The 18,737-nt window shown below is 35.2% G+C and overlaps 4 protein-coding genes across 7 annotated transcripts; 1 reads left to right on the top strand and 3 right to left on the bottom strand.

The window, feature by feature from the left end:
* Positions 1,425–3,224, bottom strand: LOC18606384 (zinc finger A20 and AN1 domain-containing stress-associated protein 1). Its single transcript, XM_007039960.2, has 2 exons — positions 2,890–3,224; positions 1,425–2,239 (listed from the first exon to the last, which is right to left on the bottom strand). Exon 2 carries the CDS (start codon positions 2,200–2,202, stop codon positions 1,681–1,683), a length of 522 nt encoding a protein of 173 aa, XP_007040022.1. The 5' UTR covers positions 2,203–2,239; positions 2,890–3,224; the 3' UTR covers positions 1,425–1,680.
* On the top strand, positions 9,246–10,147 carry LOC18606385 (protein LITTLE ZIPPER 1). The gene is made up of 2 exons (XM_007039961.2): positions 9,246–9,622; positions 9,724–10,147. Exons 1-2 carry the CDS (start codon positions 9,285–9,287, stop codon positions 9,938–9,940), a joined length of 555 nt encoding a protein of 184 aa, XP_007040023.2. The 5' UTR covers positions 9,246–9,284; the 3' UTR covers positions 9,941–10,147.
* On the bottom strand, positions 11,356–14,706 carry LOC18606386 (ycf49-like protein). Of its 4 annotated transcripts, none has more exons than XM_007039963.2 (5): positions 14,179–14,706; positions 13,690–13,768; positions 12,974–13,064; positions 12,774–12,842; positions 11,356–11,915 (listed from the first exon to the last, which is right to left on the bottom strand). In XM_007039963.2, the coding sequence occupies exons 1-4, from the start codon at positions 14,490–14,492 to the stop codon at positions 12,784–12,786; spliced, it is 543 nt and encodes a 180-aa protein (XP_007040025.2). In that variant the 5' UTR covers positions 14,493–14,706; the 3' UTR covers positions 11,356–11,915; positions 12,774–12,783. The 4 variants fall into 4 exon arrangements, with proteins under 4 accessions (XP_007040025.2, XP_017973407.1, XP_017973408.1 ...); XM_018117918.1 differs by having other exon boundaries at positions 11,356–11,953; XM_018117919.1 differs by lacking the exon at positions 12,974–13,064 and having other exon boundaries at positions 11,356–11,953; positions 14,179–14,701.
* On the bottom strand, positions 15,492–18,737 carry LOC18606387 (probable sodium/metabolite cotransporter BASS6, chloroplastic). Its single transcript, XM_007039964.2, has 8 exons — positions 18,493–18,737; positions 18,258–18,358; positions 17,796–17,926; positions 17,279–17,472; positions 16,924–17,176; positions 16,592–16,845; positions 16,441–16,523; positions 15,492–15,948 (listed from the first exon to the last, which is right to left on the bottom strand). The coding sequence occupies exons 1-8, from the start codon at positions 18,644–18,646 to the stop codon at positions 15,886–15,888; spliced, it is 1,233 nt and encodes a 410-aa protein (XP_007040026.2). The 5' UTR covers positions 18,647–18,737; the 3' UTR covers positions 15,492–15,885.

The following is an 18,737-nucleotide window of genomic DNA, read 5'->3' on the forward strand; positions in this document are numbered from 1 at the left end:
ATATTTAAAAATAACAAAAATCGAACCGAATTATACAAATAACCGAACTAATCGAAATTGAGATAATTCATTTAGTTCAATTCGGTTTCTAAAAACCGAACTTGATAATTTTTTTTTTGTTTGTATATATTTATTTATGTTATTTTTTTAATAAATTAATATTATAAAAACATTAAAAATGATAATAAAAAATATAATAAATAAGATAGATACTCATATAATTAAAGAGAAAATAAAGAAGAGAAGAAATTAGGTTTAGTATTTATTTTTCATGCAAAATCCTCATAATACCCTTAAGTTCGATTAATTTGATTAAAAAATTTTCCAATCGAAATTGAACCGAATTAATTTTAATAACCAAACTATCTTGAGAACTGAACTAACCGAATCGAAAAAACTAAACTCATTTCAATTGGGTTCAATTGTTCAATTCAGTTTACATTTGTTCATCCCTAATGATTTTAGATCTGCTCCTCCTAAAAATGGGTGATAGTAGAGAATAAAGTTCTAACAAAGCTAAGCTTCAGAGTCGTGATGAAATGGGCTGAGGTTACGGTGGGGGCAGGATGGTAAGGAGAAAGGACAGTTTACATGTAGCCGCATGGCTTTTTAGACCAGGTACAGTCTTAAGGGATGAATAGGGGACTGACGGGTGATACTAGAGAAACAAGTCCTACATACCACAGCATTGGGTTAAGGGTACGATGGGGGAAGTATGGTTAGGAGAAAGGACAGTTTTACATGTAGCCGCATGGCTTATTGGACCAAGGACAGTCTTTAAAGGAGTAGTAGGGGACTGATGCAGTTAAACAGCCTTCCTGCAAGATATAACAACGAACAGAAGGTGATTCTTGCCATCCAGGCTTGCCTAATTCAACAACAGGGTCAGAGATTCCATTCCAAGAATTATATACTACATTACCTGGCTAAAAATTTCAGAAACTTTAATCAATTAGGCGGTAGCTATAGACATAAATCAAAAGGCAGGTCTGGTAGAGGATCATGGAGCAATAAAAGAGAAAGGGTTGATGCCCTTTGTACAGCCTCTTGATGCAATAACCAGATTTTGCGGGTACGTGAAAAGGACATTGGAAGTAAAGGACTAAAGAATTATAAATGAGGTAAAACCGGGGGTTTTAAAATGCAAAAGCAACATCCACAGAGAGAACAGACCTTTCTGTGTTTGAAGAATGGTAGACAACGAAAATAGAACTGGTATTTCACAAGGCACATTCTGATATAAAGCATGGTAAAAACCAGAATATGGTGCTTAGAATTTCCATGAGATCCACAACCTTTCAATCAATTATTAGGAAATTTGATAAAATTTTAATCTAACAAACATATAAAGTAGATAGCATAAAAATTATTATATATAATTATACCTAATAAATATAGATATATATGATGAAGATCAAGCCAGAAACATTAAAAAGCAAAATGAAAGCTAAACATTCATTGATCCATTTTTATTATGGAATCATCCTAAGCCGCCCCAATACCGTCCAACCATCCCCACCCCCACAAACACTAGCAAGAACATTAAAACACCCCGCAATTTTTCCACTAACCCTAAATCTAATAGAACCCTCCAAAAGCCAAAAGGGCAAGAAAGAAAAGGCAAATCCATTCAAGAACACCGACTCACGCAAACTGCCTCCAAGACTCCCAAGTCCCTTTTCAGAACCTCTCCACCTTGTCAGCTTTAACAACAGGATTTGCCTTGGCAATGGCATCCCGTCCAGCACCCTTGAAATCAAACAAGCACTCGTGTTTTTCCGGGTACCGGTGCTCGCCACAGAATGTACTCCCGCACCTGCACTTAAACCCAGTCAACCTAACCTTCTTTCTGCATATAAAGCACCTGTTGGACACCTTTGGCTCCGCCTGTTCGTTACCAGCAGCAACAACAGCCGGTTGCTCAACCGCCGTCGATGAGGAACCCACATGAGGCAGCTCCTCGACAGGCTTAACATCCAATATCGTCTCCACAACCACATCTTCCTGCTTCGTTTTGACACTGAGGGATTTCTCCATGGCAGCTTTTGCCTTGGCAGCTTGCTCCTCCCCGGCCCGGAGGTCTCGGTAACACTTGGAGCAGAGGTTCATATTCGCCGCCGTGCCAAAAAACCCGCAGCCGTTGGCGCAAAGTTTGGGCTCGGATGGTGGAAAGCTGGTTCCTTCATTCTGTTCAGAACCCATGGTTTCGTCTCTTTTTCTGTCTGCTTTGCTTTGGTTCCTACGATCAAGATAAGAAAATAGGATTAGGGTTTAATTGAAGGGTTTTTTCTCTTCTTGATTTTCACGGAAAATCAGCACGGGTTACAGTTGGATAACCCAACAAGCTTCGCAATCAGAATATATATAGATTTTGATTATTTTCCTAATCCTAATAATAATGCGATTTTAATTTTTATTTGACGAAAATCCCCTTTACCTAAATGTTCTTTAAAGCTGGCTATACCGGCCTCTAAAGGGTATAATCGTCAAGTTAATAAATTGCGTAGCCTTCTCAAACAAGGGGGAGACAAAATCAAATTAGAACGGAAATTGGAGAAAAAGAAAATTATAAGTACAAACAAAACACTGAGGTAGTAAACAAAAAAGAAGGGTAATTTCGTCTTTAGAAGACCGCTTCAACCCAAACTCCACCGATAATCAGGAGCATCCCTGAAGAATCCTGAAAAATTTTTCCATCTCCTAAATTAATACATAAAAATCACTATTTAATCTCAGCCATCCATCAGAAAAATTGGAACAGCCACCGTTGATTACAAGTCCAATAAAATCGACAAAAAAAATCACCTAAATTTCTTCAATCGATGAACATGAAAACCCAGAACAAAAAAATCAACACTCAAATCGGAAAATGAAAACTGTAAAACATACCTCGTTAATTCGATAACCGGAGGTTATTTGTTTCTCGTTTTATTTTTCTCCGGTCGGCGTCGATCGATGTGAAAAAATTGCAGACGATGATGAGATTATTTTCAAGTCCTGAATTTAATAGGAAAAAAAATTATAGAAACAGCAGAAAATCCTGATCTTTTTTTTTTTAAGGTGGAAACAACAGGAACAGAAACAGAAGAGAACAGACGGGGAAACGAAAACGAAAACGAAACTGAAACTCGAAAAAACTAAAAACCAAACCGAAAACAGAGCCTTTGGTTTGGTTTTTAACTTAAAATTTTATTTTTTTTTGGTTTGGTTTTGTTTCTACGGCACCCACGGTTTTATGTCGGCGTGGCAAGGGTACACGGTATTTTGATGGGAGTCTATATCTGAGCGGCCTGATCTAATCCTGATATTGTGGTGACGTCAAGAATTCGATCATCTGACGGTCAGTGATGTGGCAGTGGGACACCCCATCTTTTCAGGTCGCGCGTTTAGGAAATTATTATAGAAGTTGTTAATATAGAATTGTTTTTTTAATTAATAAGAGTTGCTTTCAGAAAAGCGACTCTGCTATTTACGCTCCCTTCATTGACACGCCTCTTCCCGATGCAACGTTTACGGCCAACCCGGTCCAATTGTGGGGTACAGAACCGGACCAAGTGAGATCCAATTGAAATTGAATGATATTCATTTTTTCTCATTTGATTTTTTATTATCTTTACTATTTAATTGAAGAAGTCGAGCAATTGTTTTTTTCGAATTGTTTTCACTTTTCACCCACTACTTCGCCTTTTTTTTTTTTTATAGAGTGGGCTAAAGAATATAAAATAACTATACATTCACTCATTGCTTTCTATTCATTCTCTAATTATCTCTGCCACTTTCCACATTAGTTAATTATTGTTCTGGTAACTATAAATTAATTATGACTTATGGTAGTGGCTATCTATCCTCTTAATTTCTTTCCATATCAACATTTTCTTTTTTGGTTTAGAAAATGATTTTAAATATGAGAGCAACGTTAATTATTAAATTAAATGTTTGAATATATATAAAAATATATTTAATTAGTAACAACATAATAAAAAACTTAAGCCAATGAATATGCATAACATTATGGATATTTTATTGAAATGATTACTCATTTGTCAATTCAAGCTCAACATTCTCCCCTCCCTCTACTGTATTAAACTTGGTAAATATATAAAAATTCAAATAATTTGAAATCTATGTTTACATTTGAAACTTCCTTTTGGTGCAATTGAAACCTTGTTTTTATTTAATGATGTCATAGTTGAGATCAAACATTTTACCATGATTTAATTCATTATATAGTTGTTGAAGGTGTTTATTTCATATTTCAAGATTTTTATTTAATTTTGTATGATTTTGAACTTTGAAATACATCCTTCATTAAGTTCGCGTCAATATTAAAACACTAAAATCAGTTAATAAACAAAAAAGGTCTTAAAGCAACAAAAAACAATGAAAATAAGAGAAAGAATATAAGAAAACTTAAGATAAATAGATTTTTTTTTTGTATCACGAAATCCCTGCTATCTCTTTAAAAAATTAATTTGATAAAATATGCAGCATTCATATTTATAAAGTTTTCAATTTTTTTTACTTGTTTGACATGAGATTAAAATATTTTATTTATTTATTTTGAAACATTTAACATGATATTAAGACTCTAATAAATTTAAACCATATCTTTATATATTAAATTTACAATTTTGAAGAAAAATACACTTAAATTATTATAAAAAGTCACGTAACTATTATTAAATTTTAATAAGTCAGAAAACCGTTCCTTCATGTTTGGTCGTGGAGTTAAGAGAATGAGAAAATTTGTTGAGATTATTATTATTAGTATTATAAAAGAAATTGATCTAAAATTGTTGGACATTTATAATGGAGTCAGAAAACTATCCACTTTGGATTTTTTCTCAACATGTTAATTTAAAGTTATGATTTTTCAAGTTCTTTAGCCACCTTGATAGATACTTTGCGCCTACCCTAATTAGTAACTCCTAAGGTGGTTGTACATTTTTTATGGGAAAAAACATTACTCTATTATTTTTTTTATATGAAGCGACGATTTTTCATTCATTAAAAAAAACAATAATACTTCTATTATTATGTCAAGGATAATATTCGTGACTTTTAAAAAAAATTTTAATTAAATTTTTCCTTTCCAAATCAGTGACTCCATTATTATGTCAGATTTCAAATGATTATATTAATTTTTTTAAAATTAATAATTTGTGAATAAGTTTTAATTTTTAAAAATTAAATTATTAATTTTATTTAAAATATTAGAATATTTTAATTTAAAATGAGTTAATTTATTTGCATTTTCGGGTTTGGCAAGATCCGCAGGGATTGGATTCGGAAAGGGGCTTCGGGCCCGGAAAAAACCGAAATCAGAAATGGGGCAACAGAGAAATGTTGGGGGAAAAGAAAAGCCTACATAGGAAGCCCACTCACAAGATCCAATGTTATATGGGCGGCCCAGATATATAGAAAATTCAAAATTGGAAGATCCTTCATTAATAAAAAAGGTTAAAAAAGCCATCTTATAATTTTACTTTTACTACATCAAGTAACTTGTAAAAAGTGAAAAAAACCCATCTTCAAACCATCTTGTAATTATACTGTATGGTATGGTGATCTCTATTACAATACTCAAAGAGGAAAAAAGAAAAAAAAGAGAAACGAAGAAAGCAGTCTCAAAGTCAAGTTGTCTGCTCTTAAGAGTTATCTCCCCAATTGAATTGTAGAATTAAACATGCATATTTAAAAAGGTAGGGGGAAGCAATAATAAGAGCAATCCAGTTTTTGTTTGACTGAAGCAGATGCAATTATAAAAGCAGAGAGCAATAATTTTGGCAACAACATTTTAGTTTCAGCAACCCCATAATTTGCCATCAATTTTGGCAGTTGCTTTGTGCTTTGTAAATGGCAATCTCTATTGTTCCAGACCCTTAAGCAGGAGAGAGCTCTGATAATGGAGATTACGTGGGCAGAGGCAATCATTATATCCCTCTTCCTTCTCTTCCCCTGTTCCTATCTCCGAACTTAACCTATTATCCCCTTTCAAATTGGTTGCATACAATAACTGAATTACTATTTATATATATGCTGATACAGCACAGGTTTTTCAAATGATTTTTGGGTAGGAAGATTTTTAACTATCAAAAAAATAGTTTCCTTAAATATCTCTTTGCATTAATGGTAGTATGTCAGGAAAATATATATATATAAATATATCAAAGCAAAGTCTGACAATGCGTAGGGTATGCATTACATAACCTTGCACAAGAATAGATCATAATATACATGTTGACAAATAAGACACACCAAAAACTTCTAGTATCAAAATGGCCATGATGTCTTGACTATGATGTTAGATGGTAATGTGCCTTAGCTAGCAAGAGGGAGATGATGATGTTGATGATGAATGTGCATACACCAATACGAAAGAGAGCAATCGATTGCAGTGCAACAGCTGAGAGAGAGAGAGTTGGATTTTGTTTTTTTCTGGATGGATTTGACACGGCAATTGATGAGAATGGATGATCAATGTGGAGGGAGAGGTGGACCCATATACGTGGGATTAATAAGCAGCCACCATGATTGATTCATGTTGTGAGAGCTAATACGTCAAAAACAATGGAGTGTACAATCTTTCAGGACACTTGAAGAGGAACAAGAATAAGAAAAGAAAAGAAGAAACAAGGGAAGACATATATATCTATACATATATATTCATTCTATTGTTGACTATTGTATCTGATATCTATTGCCTCACATTCATCACCAAGTTTAGTAGTTGTAGTAAAAGAAGAAATAAGTGAATCTTTGAGTATGTCTAGTACTCTCTCTCAGTTGGCCCAACTTTCTTAGTTCAAAATGGAATCATTATGACTCTTTCTGAATAATGTACTCTCATAATCTTATACTTCCATTTCCATTTTTCATATTATATATATATATATATATATATATATATATATATATATATATATATNTATATTATATATATATATATATATATATATGTACTATATAGTCACATGCATATCTTAGCTGTGCATAAACTTCAAATGATTCATGTTTTTCATGGTTGAATTTTTTATCTACATCTTCCATTGCCAATAATAACAGTTTGATTCATAGTATCATTTAAGTGTGTTGATGAAGAAAGAGATAAAGGGAAGCCAGAATAATTAAGTTCATGTAACCAAAATTTTAAGTCCATCCCTACCTAAAGATAACAAGATTGGAATGATGCCATCTCCTTGGGGTTTTCACCAAATGAAAATTGCTGGTGAGATCCATTGATTACTCTGGTTCTTTTGATTATCTGTTCATGAGTTGCAAATGAGCACACATGTGAAGATTGATAATTGATAGCCAAATTCATCAACTATGATTGAGCAGCAGCACAAGTCAAAAGAACCAAGGTGTCCATCTTCATAAATCTTCAAGAGTCGGTTAATGTGATAATTGCCTAATAGCAGAAAGCTGTGAACCGTGCAGAAAGTCCACCAAAGCATTTTATAAGTATATATTTATAACCTAACTCAACTACATCAATCACTATGCTTAGAGTTCTACCTTACCTTTTTGTAAAAGGGTGGACAAGAAAATTAAAAGGAAGATAAAAGTTTTGACAATATGGGTGGTACCTCGTTTTACAAGGAAGGTCAAGGTTATTTTCTGGTTTAAGCCTTGCAAAGATGGTAGGTATAGGGATAATTGGACAAATTAAGACAATTACTTCTCATTTTGCAGCTTAATAAATAAGAAAAAAAAATCAAGAATTTGTGCCCAATAGGACTACTTGGTAAGTGCAATTCCCTGAACTATGACATAAAAAGGCAAAAAATGAAAAACACATTACTAGCCGTGTCTGTTTGTTAATTTGTATGAATACCCAAATGCATACACAAACATATTATCATCATTATATTCTGTCATGAAAACGTTGAGAAAATTAAAAGTTGATGGGGTTTTCTTTTCTCAGGCCTTCAATATGAGGTTTGACTCTTAGATATCTGTGTTCAAACCAAGTATCATGAGAGAGAAAAAAAAGTGGGAGAGAAGGCATGAATTTGAAGATGCCATGCCACCTTCCCCCATTCTAATGGTCCACAAGCCTCTAACCCATTAGCTTTAACTAGCCAGTGCTACAATTCCCAAAGCTGGGTCCTTAAGGCAAGGTGATGCCATGAAGCCACTTGTAATCAGCCTAATCATCTGCACCATATCCATGCTGATGACTTTCACTGCAAATTGCGATCCCAAGAAAAAATGTTAATATATATTAACACCTCCATCATTACAGTCGAGATATCCCCAGATACAAACCTACTTGCAATTGCCAAATGATGCAGTTTTTCTGGTGTGGAAATTGAAGTTGTACCAGATAACTAGCTAATGTCTCTGTCCAGTGTCCACCATCGAACTCAACATGTGTAGAATTACTGATGAACACAAAATAAATCATTAATGCTCTAAAATGATGACAGTTTGACAGCTTCATCTAACAATATGAGAGGACATGTCATCTGGTTTGCCTGAGAAACAGATAAATAACAAAAGACCAAATAATCCGTCGCACAAGGAAAGAGTGACAGACAGCTAGAAAATAAAAGAAGAAAAGAAAATTTACAATCTGGGGTTTTTAGTTGTCCATCAATTATTATACTACTGCTTAAATTGGCGATCTACCCCCCATTAATCTCATCTAGCTCATTGAGAGGATCCTTTCATAAAGGCTATATATATATACACACACACACATCTCATTGCCAGAAAAAGGTGATAAAGAAATTCAATAATGATCATGTAATTTGAGGATATCTTCTTCTCAAAAAGTATTTAGGTCCGTGTGTAGAACATGTGAATGGAAAGTATGAAAAAGAATGAGAAGGAATAAAAATAATTCAATCTAAAGGAAAAAAGGATTAGGTAAAAGATCATAGTTTTAAACAAGGACAGTTCGGACTTGGGGACACTATTTTGATGGCACATGGGAAATGCAAGATTAATTGCTCTGAATCTCAAGTTGCATGGAGCCATGTCAGTACGCTGTGGGGTTCTCTCCATTTGGCAGATATTTTCTCATGTGATACCTTGATGCATGCCAAATATGAGAGGAAACTAAAACCAAGACTAGGGATTAATTAACAATATGTTTAACTTAATACTTGTTTTCTATTGGCCATTTAATTGGGAGTATTAACTTTGTTATCCAACATAAGAAAGTTATTAATTGAGGAGTTGAGGGTGGAGAGGGACGTGGAGGCATAGAACCTTCCATCTTCTATTGGGCTTTTTCTTGCTCATTGATCAACATTTGGTTGCTTGCCTTTGCAATCATGAGTCCACCTGCCATCATTACAGCCGAAGAGGAATCCCTCGCTCTTTTCTCTCTTTCTCTCATTTCCATAGCCACCAGCCCACCACATGATGCAAGTGTCATAAAACAACATAAACCAACTCTATTTATAGGAGCTTATATCCCTTCCTTTCTCTCAATTTCCCCTCATCATTTTCAGTATAACCTTACTTTTCCATCTTCTTTATCTTCTCCTTCAATAGAAAGAAATCATAGAAGGATGTGTAACAACATGGATTGGAGCCCAACCATCTCTGCTTCTTCAAAGAGAAGGCATAGATCAAAACAATCTAAAGTTCAAATTTACAGGCTTTCCAGGTATATAAATGTTTCAACACCTACTTTTTTTCAGAGTTGTGTGTATATGCATGCATATATGTTACATATGGTTCTAACGCAAACACGTTTTTTTTATGCAGGAAAAGATGCGAAGAAAATGTGGAGAAAGACATGGAACTACTGAACTTGAAGCTCTACTTGGAGAACCAAAGTATTATTGAAGAGAATGAGAAGTTAAGAAAGAAAGCCAATCTTCTCCATCAAGAAAACTTAGCCTTAATGTCTGATTTTCAGAAGAAGTTTCCTCATTTGGATCGTTTTTCCACCACCCTTTTGCTTCTTCTGCGAAATCACTGATGGAGTTTATGAACGAATTAGCTGCAACCCTTCCCTTCTCCCTACATATTCTCTTTCTAGTCTTTCTAAAGCTTTCCCCTTCCTTTTCTTTGATGATGTATGTTAGCAATATGGAGTAGCATGATATTTTACTTTTAACTCGGTAATTATTAAGATAAATGATGTAATTTCAAAGTTTCACCAAAAATATCGATGAGTTTTGTACTACTATTTTGGCGTTTTCAGCAAGGAAAAGAGGAATTAAAGGCAGAAATATAAGGTTAGAATAGAAGGGTCACGTCAGATATTAAGGTCACAAATTTTTATCTGTTTCCAAAAGGGTAGGTTGATTCAGCAGATGAAACGAGTAATGCAGTTCTTCCATAAATGTTTCCGCGCATGGGATGGATAAAGGAGTAAATTCTGCTCTCTATCAGTATTATCGTATGATGATCATTTTTAACTTGGTGGTTTAAAGAATTTTCCTGGTGGTAATCGTATTCCGATGGCAGATTCATGGTTCTTTAGAGTCAAGAGTACTTACCATGTAGACTAAGTATCCTTGCGGTTCTCCGAGTAGTATCGTGGTTGCAACTTGCCATGTTGTATTTGGCATTTGGCATTTGGCATGGAGTCAACGCTCGCCATATAGTTTGCCTGACAAACGCGTTAGTTTTTGTGAAAATCTATAGCATATATATGGTTAATTAAAGACCATCAACCATCCTAAAGCACGATATTCCTTATGTGATGATCGATTCATTTGGTAATCACCATTGGAGAAAACTTGCATGTAAGTATGTTACCTATTCTTTTGCCATGAAACTTTTGTTATGAATATTAGCATCTGAATATGCTTTGACCGCAATCACGGTTTCTTTGCCATGGAGATTAAGCTTACTCTGGTAGGGCTTTGGTGTGAATGAGTCTGCTCAACATTGGAGGAGTCGTTTGGGTTGCTGATCTTGGAATGAGGGTTCACCGAGTAAATGAGAGACAAAATCAATCTATAAACCCTGTTTTGTTTATGCATTAGTTTTGGTTTTCTCGAATAACGAAGTTCAGTTTATCCCTGTCAAGAGAAATTAAGGATAAAAGATGAAGACCTCCAACCAACAAAGGCTCACCACTCTACCAACGTTCATAGATTCTTTAGCTTAAAACTTCGGGGACACCGCTTTTAAACCTAAGCCCTAAGCCCTTGCAGCTTCCTTGTTTTGCTCAAACCCCTTTGTTTTATTTAGCGTCCAATCTGGCATCTTTGTCTCCCCTTATTGTCCATGTATTTTCCTTCATATGTCAACAGCTCATGATTGCGATTTAACATTCTTCAAAGAAATCTTCAAGTTAATGTAGCATATCAGTCAAATAAGAAATTATAGTTGGACAAGAAAATGACATTACATAATAAGCTACTCAGAAAACAAGAAATAAGATACTGAAAAGTGCAATAGGTGTTAACTAAATCTTTTTTTAAAAGAAAAGTTCGTAATTTAAATCCAACCAGAGAGAGGCTTAAGTCAAACCGGTGGGTTGAGAAACTGAGCAGGCACAACAAGGGAGAGGCTTTCATTATTATAGACACAGCTCAAAACATGATAACATTTGACTCTCAGGCTCCTTCCAGCCATTCTTAAACAAGCATGAGAGAAAAATGTTTTCCATTTATTTAAAGGGTAGGTAATACAACGTTTTTCCCTGGTGAAAAACTAGTTTGTCGCTAATCAGTAAGCTTCCAGCCTGCCAAGTCCTTTCCTTTCTGCTAAAGGTAAACAATTATGGCTATTGTTGTAAAGATAGCTGCTGCCCTAATTTAGCTATCCAATGAAAGGATAGCAGTGGGCGATATTCCTTCAGGCACATTCAGTGGATTATAGTTGTGGGAACTTCATAGCTTCTGGGAACGTTTGTCTGATAAATTGCAGATACGAAATGCAGCAAAACACATTGTGGCATTACCGATGACTGTCAGGGCAGCCTGAAGAGCCACCAATACCTACAACTCAATATTGGCAGAATGGATCAAGACTCATGCTGCAAATCAAGCACACAAGCTCACAAGATAGAAATATTAGTCATCTGCAAAGCAGCCTATTTGCTAGTCAGGCTATGATCTTCTGATGTGTACACTGAATTAGGCAGAACATATAAGAATGCATAGCAAAAGTCATAACCTGAATGAAATGGGTAGAGGGTCAGAAGGTATTTTTTTTATTATGGATTTTATGAATAATGATACTAATTTATGGTGACTGATAAGACTATTCATAACAGCAATTTATCTGATACCATGATGCATATTTCTAGGTCATATTTCCTGGTAGATTCCAAATTCATTAACCCCAAAGTTCAGGCACTATATTTATCCTGTGTGATGCGGGTCCAACACTACTAGGTAATAACAGAATTCCACCCTTCAAGAAGTATAAAATAGGTAAACTTGGTTATTTCCAAGTGATTTTTTTTATCAAACGTTATATTCACAAAAATTTAGGCAAAGATGAGCTCGCTGTATTTATTTGCCATGTTTTGGTTGCAGTAGTAATATATTTGTCTTTGGGTATGTGTGAAATTCTTAAATTTCTGGTTTCTCTATTGTAACATTCACAATTTTCAATACAAATTTTTCTGAAATTTGTCTATTTGTAATCATAACATAATACTTTCTTCATGATAGGTATTCAGGTTGTACAGGAGTTAAAACCACAGAATTAGACACTTGCCCATGCATCAATGTAAGCCAAATGTATCATCTGAGTGTTTCCTTACCAACACTTCCCTGTATCTCAATTAATTCAAACTAGTCTATGCATGTTTCCATCAAAAGGAAAAAGAAAGCAGAGAACCTTCTTACCTCAAGAGATTCAGAATTGTAAAAGAAATGCCATGTGCATGCACAAAATGCTCCACCGAGTAGAGGTACCTTAAACAAACGATTATATCAGGAGAAAACAGGAACTTAACCCATAGATGCTTGATAAGAAACTAATCAGAATTCAGAAACCAGCAAAAGCATATCACTCAAATTAATGATATTGAGTTTAGAAAACGGACATGAGGCCATCCTCCATAATGGGTAAACGGATCTAGTGGAAGGATTTCTCAACAAGAGTAAGGGGCAACGTAGATCCTCTACCATTTTGATCTAATTCAACCAAGAGGAAGTCAGAAAGAAAGACATCGATGCACATGCTCAATCAGAAGGCAGTGCATTGTGTGGTATACAAATTCCAAAAGAGATTCTTAAAGTGCAATCACACCTAAGAAATAATGTTTTCTGTAAACAAGTACATCATGTTGAATGCATCAAATAAGTCGTAATAAAGGCTACACTTTGATTGGTTGAGAATTCTTATCAGAAACCTCTATTCAAAGAATGAATGCTGACTAAAATGAAAAATTCAGCTGAGAGGATTAGACTAGCCCATATGCAACAAAGAAGCTATAGAACAGAATCACTGCACAAACCTAACTACCAAAAGAGAAAGGAGCTCATGCAAGCAAAATCCTTGCTTTTGAGTTAAACTGTAAGCTTAATGAATCAGAAAATAGATCTATCTGCAAAAACCCGGTACATTCTGGTTTCTGATCCACAACAGTCTTAATGATAGTATGAACACGTTGTCATAGTGAACCACTTTACCGCAGATTAACAAAACTGGTTCCATGACAAAGAACTTCATTGCATATGCATCACTACAAAACTGATCTAAACAATGATAGACTAAACAAAAATACCAGAACTTACAAGGCTAAGAAGAACAACTCACCATACCCCAGGAGAGACCCTTCCATGATTCAAACCCAGATTTCTCTCCATATTGCCAAACCAAAGCCATTGCTGTAATCCTTTTGACAAGATAACCTCATTAACATAGTAACCAAGACGCAGACTGAACCATGATATCAGTTCAAAGTTCAAAAGGAATCACAACTATCAATACTGTTGTATCAAGTTGCGGCCTAATGCACATCCTTAGGAGGAATTATTACATAGCCCTTCCAACCATGTGAATTTTACATGGATGAATGCAGTTAAGGTGATAATTTTTAGTGATATCTCACATCTTAGTTTGTTTCGCAGAATTTCCCTTCCTTTCTAGGCAACTAAACTAAGCTTGGATAATCCCATTAAAAACCATAAAAACAAAAAAAAAAACAGTTTTTAGCAAACAAGTGAAAAAGAAAAATAGACCAAATTCGCAAAGACCCATCACATTAAAAAAAATCTTACGAAATACTGAAGCAAACATCCTCACCATTCGACAACGCTGGAGACATGTATGGCCCATGTGGGCAGAGACAAGGCATTAGCGGGTTCACTAAGCTGCAAAGAAGAACCCAGCAACAACGGCGGCAACTCGGAGGCCAAAGCGGGATCCACAAGCGCCAAAACCAGACCCGAACCGACTAGACCAACAACGGTTTCCTGGTTCCAAATTAAGCGGCGACTTGAAACCTTTCTGGTCAGATGCCTGGTTTTTTGAGGAATTTTGGGTTTATGAAGAGTTGGAGTGGAATGATTTTGTTCGAAAATGGGTTTTGGGTAGCAGAGTAAGGTAGTTGTCGCCATTGCTGGAGAGTTTGGCGGTGAGTATTCCAGTTGGTCGGATTCTTTTTTTTTTTGGAAGGCTTGTTAGTTTTAGTCGTTAATAAGGACTCATTTGAGAAGTTTATTAAATGGTTGGGGCTGTTTTGGAGATAAGGTTTAGATGAGGCTGTGATTTGAAATTTGTGAAACTAGTGAAATAGTCACAATGGAATTTCGAACCTCCAAAACGGTGAATTCAATGTATATAGTATATAGTAAAAAAAATTGTTAAATAATTTAAAAATTTTATTAGAAATAGACAAAACAGAATGACTAAGGTTTTATGATGGAAAATTTATTTATATTGGTATACAATTCGATTTTAGGAAATAAAGTTTAAAACAAGAAAAGAAAGTATGCTTTGCAACAAGAAACAAAATGTTAAAAGAAAAGAGTTCCTAAATCCAAATACGTTTAATTTAAAAAATAAACACTTCGTTTTTAAAAAATATTTATTGCTAAACATATAAATCTAACTATTAAAATTTTTGTTAGTTTACTTTTTAAAACAAAAATTTCGTTAATTTGCTGCATGATAATATTTTTTTAAAATTTTACTTTTAAACATGTAAAAAATTACAACATTATAAAAAAATTTATTTTTTATTTTTAATTTTTTTCTTTAAAAATAATCTTACCTTCTTCTCCGACCGGATCTAACGCACTCCTTGAGGGAGCTCTCGTGCTCTCTCAAGGGAGTGCTGAGCTCCCCTCGGAGGGGGACAGATCTGATGCTCCTCAGCATCAAAAAGTGCCAGATCTGATCACGGGATGACCAGTCGACGTAAGGGAGCACCGTCGACCTGTTAATGTCTGAAAAAAGAGAAAAGTTGAAAGAAAGAGAAAAAGATATTTTAGTTTTTTTATTTTTTTCATTAATAGTATTAAAGCTTTTGGAGTAGAGTATTTATTTTTCAAATAATAAACTTTCGTATAATTTTAATCAAAATTTAGAGAGCGTTTGAATATTTCACCCTAAAATTTATCTGAAATCTTGGGCAAGTAAAGCTTCCAAAGTATAACCCACTTTTTCTTCAGGTGGCTTCCATTCATGTAACCTGCTATGGAGAACCATGTTGCTTACATTTTACATTGACCTAAGCAAGGAGCATGGTACTCCAAATCACCAAATAATAAGAACTTGATTCAGCACAATACTAACGAAAAGAAAGAAAAATTCTACTTCCCGACTCCTCATGAATGAACCCTACACTAAAGGACAAGAGACTTCCATTCTACTCTCAGGAGATGATCTGAGGGTGCACTCCATCTGTCCTACAATGATACCATTTTTCAACTCTGTTTCGCAGCAAATATTATGCATCGTATAAAGGATTGACAAACTCGCCAACTCAATGAACTCTTCATTGTCCGGTTATTCCCCTTTCTTTGCCCAAAGCATGACCAGAGAGAAGCCCATCAGAGACATGATTACAGTCTGCAAATCCAGGGAGACAAGAAAAAACAACAACTTGACATTTGTAATAATCTTACACGCGACATACAAAATGCTAATTAATATATAAAGCCAGAAAAGGGACAGTTAAAGATTAAGCTATGAGCAATTCGTCTTCAACAGAACTAACTATTTGGAACTTCAAAGTAAGCAGAAAACAGTTGAGAAGATGGGGGTATGGAATGTAGAGCAATGAAACAAGTTTGTTCACCATTATGAATAAGGCATCCATTCACATAAGGAACCACCCTGGTAAGCAAATATTCCATCTTCAGATTGTTCAAGATACAACAGGCAAATAGGAACTCAATGCGAAAAGGGAACCCCTTCTTAACAGTCTCTTATGAAAGTATCCATCTTCAAACTGACACTGTAAGATAGGTTTCCTAATCTTTTAGACAAAAAGGTAACATGATTTGCATTCGGTTCCTTTTTAAAGGGGCAATAAGGGGAAAAGATAACAAATTGACTTACAGAGATAGCTGGAGGCACACCCACAAGTGGATCTTGGAAGAATCTATTAGCAAGTGCAAGTGCCAGAAGACTGCTTTGCATTCCTGCAAAAGGAAACAAATTAGCAATATTGCAAACTAACAACAACAGGGAAAGGAAAAAGAGTTCTCACCTGTCTCAAAGGATAGAGTCCTTTGCAATGCTTTCACATCAGGTGCCTTATGAAAAACAAAACCACTAAGGAAAAAACCAGCAATAAATGCTGATAAATGGAATGCAACAATGAGCAATGAAACAGTTAAACCAAAAGGGGACAAAACCGAATTAATGTTAATAGCAAGTGGTGCTCCAACACAGAAAGCTGTATCAAGTACAGAAAGTGGAGGCAAAAAAGGCCTGATGGCTGCACAAAGACGAGGGAACAAACTGCAGAAAAATAAGACAGATAAGAACTTCCTAAAAGATATCATCACTTCACATATTTAACCGGGGTTAGAGCATCACCGATTCAGAAGCAACCCTGCCGCAATAGGTGCAATAACAATCTGCAAAATGCTAGAGACCATTCCCATGACATCAACTGGCAGTCTTTTTCCAATAAGCAGGAGAGACAACATTGGTGTAACAAAAACCGCAGTAGCAGTAGATAATGATGTCATAACAATACTTAAGGGAGCCAGTGGTGGATCTGTCAGAAAGGTAGCATAATTTGAGAGCTGGGCACCACTGACACAGGATACCAACATAATCCCTGCACCTGATTCACAGATCCACATTCTATAAACTCTCCAGATTTGAAGGTAAGATAGACAGAACTAATTTCTTATAGAATTGACCATAACGGTAGGCAAAAACCCACCTAAGGGAGTAGGAAGACGAAACACTGTCACAGCAATCATTCCAAAAATATATCCAAGTAGAGGCTTCACAACAAATTGGCCAACATAACCAGCAAAAATAGCATATGGCCTTTTGAATGCTTCAATAAAATCCTTCTCGCTGGAATTAACCCCCACTGCAAACATCAAAAACCCTAATGCAGGGGCATAATACCTGGAAAGAGATCAAATAACCAAAGCATAAGCTAAGATCAGTCCCAAAGTTGAATGTTGGACGGTGGAACTTTTTGTTGCATAAACTTTGCTGATTTATCACTTGCTTTAGGTTCTGGCCTCAAATAGTTGTACCGTATCTTATACATAACTAAGAGAAAAGGAATGAACGAACAGAAATGATTTGAAAGGGATAGCTTAAGCAAACAGAGGTGGAAACTGAGCATGAAAATTCAAACCTTACACATTTATTGCCTATCAAAAGCAAATGCGTGAAAATGCATAGTGTAGACAACAAATCCATACAAAGAATCAGCTAATGACCTGCTGGTAAACCATGTGAAAGAAGGCGGATAGACAAGAGCCAAAACTGTACTAGCAAGGACAACATGAGGCAGAATGGAATTGGATTGCTTCAAAATCTCCATTATAGAAGCCTTCTTTTGTTTAACCGTCTGAAACAACACATACACAAGAACTACTATCAATTTTTGCTCAAAAGTAATTGAGAATGCCAAATGTCTACAAGTATATCAATGACCATAAATTTACAACTTCGAGCATCATTGCTAAGAAGACCCATACTTCATTTAACAGAATAAAAGTTATCAAATTTAGGATTTGGGCATCAAACTCCGTCCATAAAGTTTGACCTTCGAGTATTAGGTAACTTAAATAATATTATAGCAAATAGAAAAGCAAGTATAACCATCCAACTACAGTGATTGCATTGAAGTTCAGTTTAGCTCAATTTTCAACACTACTATATAGCAAAAACATGAGCACCTGATTTGAGTCGAGTCCATATTCCTGACCCGGATCCCTTTCAAAAGAACCTGAAAACTTCTCTGATGCACATTTACACACCAAAAGTCTAGAGCTCCCAACTGCAAGATAGAACACGCACGCGCACACACACAAGGAATAAAAAGAAAGGGCTTTGAAAGCATAACCCAGAAAACCCAGAGAATTAAATGATTAAATACACAAAAATTAAAGGCCAAACAAGAAGAAAACTTACACGGAGAAATGGAACTGACAGGGACAGGAACATGGGAATTTAGTGGCAAAACTGGGAACCGAACTTGCTTTGGTAAATGAAAGCTAATGTTTTGCAAGTAAACATGATTGAATCGTGGGCGTTGGATCGACAACTGACCGATGGTTGAACTCATTTTTGCTTTCAACAATGAAAATGTTTTTCAGGCCTTTCCTCTGCTCTTGAAACTCTTCTCGAAAGTGACGTACAAAACATTTAACATGGAA

This window comes from Theobroma cacao, chromosome 3 (genome assembly GCF_000208745.1).
Source record: "Theobroma cacao cultivar B97-61/B2 chromosome 3, Criollo_cocoa_genome_V2, whole genome shotgun sequence".
In the NCBI taxonomy this organism is placed as follows: Eukaryota; Viridiplantae; Streptophyta; class Magnoliopsida; order Malvales; family Malvaceae; genus Theobroma; species Theobroma cacao.

Excerpts from the sequence above, each read along its gene's own strand:
- LOC18606384 (XM_007039960.2), bottom strand. The coding sequence starts at position 2,202 with ATGGGTTCTGAACAGAATGAAGGAACCAGCTTTCCACCATCCGAGCCC.
- LOC18606385 (XM_007039961.2), top strand. The coding sequence starts at position 9,285 with ATGAGTCCACCTGCCATCATTACAGCCGAAGAGGAATCCCTCGCTCTT. Across the intron at positions 9,623-9,723 it reads CAAATTTACAGGCTTTCCAG|GAAAAGATGCGAAGAAAATG; the intron begins GTATATAAATGT and ends TTTTTTATGCAG.
- LOC18606386 (XM_007039962.2), bottom strand. The coding sequence starts at position 14,492 with ATGGCGACAACTACCTTACTCTGCTACCCAAAACCCATTTTCGAACAA. Across the intron at positions 13,769-14,178 it reads GTCTCCAGCGTTGTCGAATG|GATTACAGCAATGGCTTTGG; the intron begins GTGAGGATGTTT and ends TCTTGTCAAAAG. Across the intron at positions 12,843-13,689 it reads AGGGTCTCTCCTGGGGTATG|GTACCTCTACTCGGTGGAGC; the intron begins GTGAGTTGTTCT and ends CGTTTGTTTAAG.
- LOC18606387 (XM_007039964.2), bottom strand. The coding sequence starts at position 18,646 with ATGAGTTCAACCATCGGTCAGTTGTCGATCCAACGCCCACGATTCAAT. Across the intron at positions 17,473-17,795 it reads TTCACATGGTTTACCAGCAG|GTATTATGCCCCTGCATTAG; the intron begins GTCATTAGCTGA and ends ATCTCTTTCCAG. Across the intron at positions 16,846-16,923 it reads GCAGGGTTGCTTCTGAATCG|TTTGTTCCCTCGTCTTTGTG; the intron begins GTGATGCTCTAA and ends ATTTTTCTGCAG.